Genomic DNA, 5943 nt, shown 5'->3' with positions numbered 1-5943 from the left:
CTGTGGGGGGGGTGGGACGACTCCATCTTCTGTCTTATCGGGTTTCCTTGGGCGAACGTGAAGCAGACCTGCTGCGTGCCGTTTCCATGACTACCTCCTCTTCTGCAACAAATACCGTTTATGGTTGGACAGGTCTAGATAAAAAAAAAAGAAAAGAAGAAGAATCTGACACTACACAGTTGTTTCATACCTGGTAGCAAGTCAAAGTTGGCCAAAAGCATGTTCTGAGGAAACAGCCTCATCTTCTCCTCGCTGGCGTTGGCCTGGAGCAGCAGGTGAACAATTCTCTCCTCAAGGACACCTGAGGGAGAGGCGAAGGGACAGCAGGGGGTGGGAATGTGAAACATGTACATTCAGGGACAGCTTTAGGAGTTCACCTACCGATGTAGTGTACAATGTCGTCGGGGTTGACGACGACATCTTCTTGCATTACGTCGCCTAAAAGGCCGCTGATGGCGGCTTCCAGCTGGTCCAGAGTCCTCTGAACCACGGCGCGCTGCTTCTCCAGGGCCTCTGACTGACCACCGTACTCCTCCAGCTCAGGCTACGGCACAGAGAGACAAGAACTCTTCATCTTTGTATAGACTCTAGATACATTTAACTAACAAATACCTGAGACGCATTATTTAACTCGATTATTTTACCGCACCATAACAAAGGAAACCGATCCACACCATTAGTGTCAATAACGTGTGATGATCACATCAACTACTAAGATTAGTGAACAAACATTACTCAACATTGCATGCAAGTAACTTTTCAGAGACTTTCTTAAACCTCAACAGTATATATGGTAGATGTGACTCAGTGGTATAAAAACATTGATCATTGATTGTACAACTACGTCCACTTGGTTACAATAATGTCAAAAAAATGATTTAAGTCAAGCCAACCAAGCTGAGTTTCTAGTTCCATGAGCGTTAAGATCATGGAATCAAAAAGTTTGTTCCTGGAAAACGTGCAGCTATGAAACTACTTTGGATCCAGGTTTACTTCCTGTGAGCGACTTCGCATTGTACAACATTCCCATCTTATTGTAATCCCGTCCAGCTACACTGAACTAACGGAACATTGCAACGGGAAATAAACCGTTTTGAGTTTTTATTTTTGAAAACTATGAATCTACTGATTTATGTGATCGGACAGGTGTCGCAAATGAAATCACCTGCAGACGCTTCAGATCGCTCTTAATTTGATCATCGTGTCTTCTGTTCTCTTCTTCCAAGGACAGGATATCACTCTGAGGGAGAAACGTGCGTATAAGTAAAAGCTGACGCTAGGTTGAACTGCGTGCGTGCGCGTGTTAACAGGAGCTCCACGCGCCTTCAGCTGCTCGGTTCTGTTCCTCAGCGTGTGCTTCCTGTTATGCAGCTCATTGATGTACTTGGTGAGAGGACATTTTTTCTGCTCCTTCTGGGCGATGGCGAGGCCCATCTGACACAGGTCCGTCTCCCCGGTGACCTCCACCAGCGTGCTGTACCCCTGCCTGTACATCTCCAGGTTCTCGTCGCCACTCACATTTGTTTTTTTCTCTGTGACAACGAAGTAAAGGATGCAACTTGTGAAGTGGGCAAGATGAAGCGTGTTTAAGCCTTAAATCAAGAGATATAATGTACTTTTCTTCTTTGAGTCTTCATCTTTTTCCAAAGGAGGAAATTCTCGAAGTTTTGTCTTCATGAAATTCTGCAGTTGGCCATTGCGGGCGATGAGCGTCTTCAGCGCTGACCTTCTCTTCGTGAACTGAGCCGTCTCCTCCTTGATGTCCTCCTCCAGCTCCAGGACGCGGGTCTCGACCTGAATCCTGTGGCACAAACACGAGCGCACACAGCTCACATCTCTTTTAAACCTCCTTGAAGTTTCCGACCTGCGCTTAAACACTTGAATTACCTCCGTTCGAAAAGGTAGGCGAGCTCCTCCCCCAGTTTCTCTGAGAGGATTTTCTGTTGGGCCAACTGTCTGTTGGATTTCTCCTCACTTTTGCACAGTGAGCCTTTCATCTGTAGCAGGAGTTCAATTGCTTTACGGTACTCTGTGTTCCTGCACATAACCTTATTAAATTTAATATTTTCCTACGGAAAAAGAGGGAGGAAGTGCAGTTGAGGTCAAAATCGAGAACTATAAGAATTTCAAAATTTTGTAAAAGTCAAGACTGTGATGAGGGGTGTCAGTTTAAAAGTAGGGCTTTTAATAAATGGGACAGTTTGACTTTTATTGTGGGAATATGCTGATACAATACATTCCAAAATTACAAAACAATAGATAATGATGGTAATTGTAATAATGGTAGTTTTTTTAAGGCTTAGTACCAGGTGGAGTTTGTGCTCTAAGTCGTTGATGTGCTTCAAGTCGCGTCTGTGCTTCCCTTGGTGCTGCAGGACGCCACCGGGGACTGCTGACCTCTCCCGAATCCTGCTCTCTGACAGAGTTTTCTGGAGCCACACGGGAAATAAGGCTCAACACATACAATGCATTCTGTAACTTTACAGATGTGGACACCGATCGCTTTTTAGTTGGCTGTATCCCGTTTGGTTTGAAATGAAACAGAACGTTCTGCTTAAAGGTTACTTGACCAGGTAACATACTGCAGCCCCCCACAGTCTCCCACAATACAATTGTAAAACCAGTGTATTTTACCTCCTTATCCAGAGAGGCCAACTTATCCTTCTGCTTGCAGATGACTTTCTCACGTCGATCATACTCCTCCCGAAGGTCGGTGTATTGCTTCATTAAACAGTCCTTTGCCATTTTTATTAAAAAACCTTGTTTTGGGTAAAGTTAGTGACATATAATAATGCTAATTGTGCAAATAATCACTTACAGTTTGGCCATGAAAATTTCAGGGGATGGTGAATCTTACTTTGGGAATATTCATCTGGGTTGGTTTTCTATAGTTACAGCATTATTTAGATTCAAACGCAAACATTCTAAAATATGTTTTGACAGTACATTATGAATCCCCTGGACCAAATGAGAAATACAATAGCATATATAAAATATAACGTATAAAACATAGCCACTCTAAAAGCTTGTTAAAGTGGACTGACATTTTGGTGCTTAAAAATAAAAGAAACTTGTCATACGACAACATCTGTAACGTTGAGTATATATTTTCCCACTGGATCAGAGCACCACCTAGCTGCCACCGAGGGAAGATTACATCAACTCGAAAAAGAAATTGTAAAAATACAGAAAAGAGAAAATACCGTCATAAGACTAAAATCATTAAACTGCATAATTTACTAGTTATAATGTATAACTGGCAAAGACAGCCAAGTCCTGAATGAGTAGAATATTCTGATAGTTGAACTAATTACAAGGATCTCAGGTAGATTTCACACCTCTATGCAGGTTGTGTGTAGGTTTGCAAAGGTGCGGAACATTTCCGGTAAATTTTCGGGAATCTTTCCATGGGAAGTCCATGTTTAAAAAATGTTTGCAAAGGTATTTAACAGAACTTAAATGTAGTTGAGAACAAGACTATGCAAGCCTAGCTCAGCTGGACCACACAGAAAAGGTTTGCAATATGTTGGTTAACGTCGGTTGGCTGCTAGCTAACTAGTGCCTGACAAACAAGTGGCAAACAAACTAGTCAATGCAATTTAACTCACAAAAAAATTGAAATCTTAACCAATTTTTCAAATTAACATATTACATACATTTAATACAAGTAGTAAATTCTAGAAATGTGGAAACTTTATTATGTAATGTTTCCTTTGACAATTGAGAAAGCATATCACTGTCAAAATCCTCAATGTGTGCTTAAAAGAACCACAAAAACTACCACGGCAACAATTATTGCAGGAGGCAGTGCCCTGCACTTTATCATGATGCAATTTATTTACCATCAGACTCTTGATGACATGCCATTTTTTGGCCTCCACAGTCAAATTAATTCATGATTGTTTTGGTTAAACAACACAATGCACGCTAATTTGTGACATGTTCGGTTAATATCACTGTCGGCCAATCACCGACTGCATTGTGCATTCCTCTCCAATCAAACGCACTCAGCCACTGGTTGCTGGGTCAAAAGCGGTGAGATGAAAAGATGAGACGGTCTCTGACAGCCAGTGATCGATTTTCACTGACCTTAAGTCGTCAGGCGTGTGAATGCTGAGAGAGAAGGGAGTTTGTTCCTCTCTAAATGAGATAATACCTGACATAAATGGAGTCCAGTTATTATACACACATATCACTGAAAGACACTTAAAGACACTCCTGTGGACAAAATGAAGCTGTTCTCACCCCACTCAGCATCTCAATGGATGCCCCGGGCCTCATCACCGTGGTGGACGAAGTGGTCGAGGTAGCTTCTGCCTACGTTGGTTATGAATAAGGAAACAAGCCTAGAAGTTGGTGCAAAATGTAAGTTAACTGCAAAAATCCCTTTTGTTCAGCTGTCCATGGTGAAATAAATCACCATGGCGAGAAGGGTCGTTCCCCTGCGCAACATAACTCTGCAGCAGGTGGGCAATCCACTTTACGCGGAGCGAGAGAGAGAAAGAAAATGAAGTTCAGATAGGATTTCAGGTGACCGTCCACAGCGGGAATCCCAGATGTCTCCGGGTTTCTGGAGGGATGCTGCGTTATTGTGAGTGCAGATCGGGGGCACACATTAAAGTGTCCCATCTTTAAGCCGCAAAGTACGGGACCAGACTGCAGTCCACCACCTCTTACACTATCAAGGTAGGCCGAGTTGGATTTTTCTGTGTGTATTCAATTGCAATTTGCAGGCATTTATTTTTTAGACAATTTCCTTTACACCATCCAATCTGCACCCTGTAAAGGCTGCTTAAGTGATGTGATAGATTTGAAGTGGCAATTAAACAAAAAAAGAAGAATGCTTTGAATTCAAATTAAAACGCCTACATGCTGAGGTTAGTTTATTTGCATTTTTAAAAAACGGTAATTATTGCTCTTTGAGCAATGGGTGAACGTCTTTTCTCTGGACAGGAGGTCCCCTCGGTGGACGTCTTGGCTGTGCACGAGGCGACGAAGGTCGAGGGAGATCCAGGGACCCTCAACATCCTTGACTGAATCAGCATTCCTTAAGAATATATCAAATGGGCTAAATGAAGCATGTCTGTAAATCCCTCTAGGAATATTACACCAATCAATGATCAGGGAGCGTTGTAGCCGAGGGTGCAATTAACGCTTTATCACAGTGGTTTGTATTGAGATTTAATACACTTCATAAGTGGCATTGGGTCCATTACCATCACTGGGAAAAAATGGATCAATTCTCTGGGAGAACTCTGTCAGTTTTTCTCCTTATCTTTTGGGGTGGGATTAGTGTAAAAAATCCTTTTGTTTGTCATTTGTATAAATGTTGTTGTGTTAAAAGAACAAAATGGCTCTTTGGATTGCTTGAAATAAAGACCTGTTCCTCCGGCAAATATCCAAGAACTCAATTTTACCCGTGATAACTGGGATTAACAAACCAATGCGTTAGGATAGAAATGGTTGTGAAGATCAGAGCAATAATTCTATATTGTATTGTATGAAACCCGTTGAAGAGTAATGGCTTTGACCACAACATTTATTAAAAGAGAAGCCTTGATTGTGCTTTCGTGGACCATCTTAAGTCGTTTCAAAAGCATTAACTGCACTACGTCAATCTGTAGCAATCTAGTTTGTGAAATGTTAAAACAATATATCTCCTATCTAATCTCCTTCTGAGCACAAATGGGGCAGGTTCAATGGTGGAGTCTCCACAATAATGACAACCTTAAGGACACCACAGAAAGAAACAACAGGTCTCTGTCACAGTGTTTCTGTTTTTCTGTTGAACACGTATCGCAGGTTGCATGACCTCTAGAGCTGTGTACCTTTGCACAGTGTAAATGTGCAGAAAGAGCAGGTGTTACTTCCTGTGTGGATCCACGCCAGTTACCACCCTGTGCCGCTAGATGTCGCTGGTCCCCGCGCGTGAGGGCTGCAGGG

The 5943-nt window shown here is 42.4% G+C and overlaps 1 protein-coding gene across 1 annotated transcript; it reads right to left on the bottom strand.

Moving 5' to 3' along the window:
- On the bottom strand, positions 1–2745 carry LOC119229740 (coiled-coil domain-containing protein 40-like). The gene is made up of 9 exons (XM_062563924.1): positions 2635–2745; positions 2307–2429; positions 1888–2069; positions 1617–1801; positions 1324–1532; positions 1166–1240; positions 382–544; positions 191–301; positions 1–102 (listed from the first exon to the last, which is right to left on the bottom strand). The coding sequence occupies exons 1-9, from the start codon at positions 2743–2745 to the stop codon at positions 35–37; spliced, it is 1227 nt and encodes a 408-aa protein (XP_062419908.1). The 3' UTR covers positions 1–34.
- Positions 2746–5943: the final 3198 nt, after the last annotated feature.

The sequence above is a fragment of the Pungitius pungitius genome, chromosome 8, assembly GCF_949316345.1.
Source record: "Pungitius pungitius chromosome 8, fPunPun2.1, whole genome shotgun sequence".
NCBI lineage: Eukaryota > Metazoa > Chordata > Actinopteri > Perciformes > Gasterosteidae > Pungitius > Pungitius pungitius.
This window is presented reverse-complemented; position numbering and strand designations above follow the sequence as displayed.

What these genes read in the sequence shown, in the direction of transcription:
- LOC119229740 (XM_062563924.1), bottom strand. Translation starts at nt 2,745, where the DNA reads ATGGCAAAGGACTGTTTAATGAAGCAATACACCGACCTTCGGGAGGAG. An exon ending in TAGAGCACAAACTCCACCTG is followed by an intron (nt 2,070 to 2,306) that starts GTACTAAGCCTT and finishes CTTTTTCCGTAG; the next exon opens with GAAAATATTAAATTTAATAA. An exon ending in TGAAGACTCAAAGAAGAAAA is followed by an intron (nt 1,533 to 1,616) that starts GTACATTATATC and finishes TCGTTGTCACAG; the next exon opens with AGAAAAAAACAAATGTGAGT.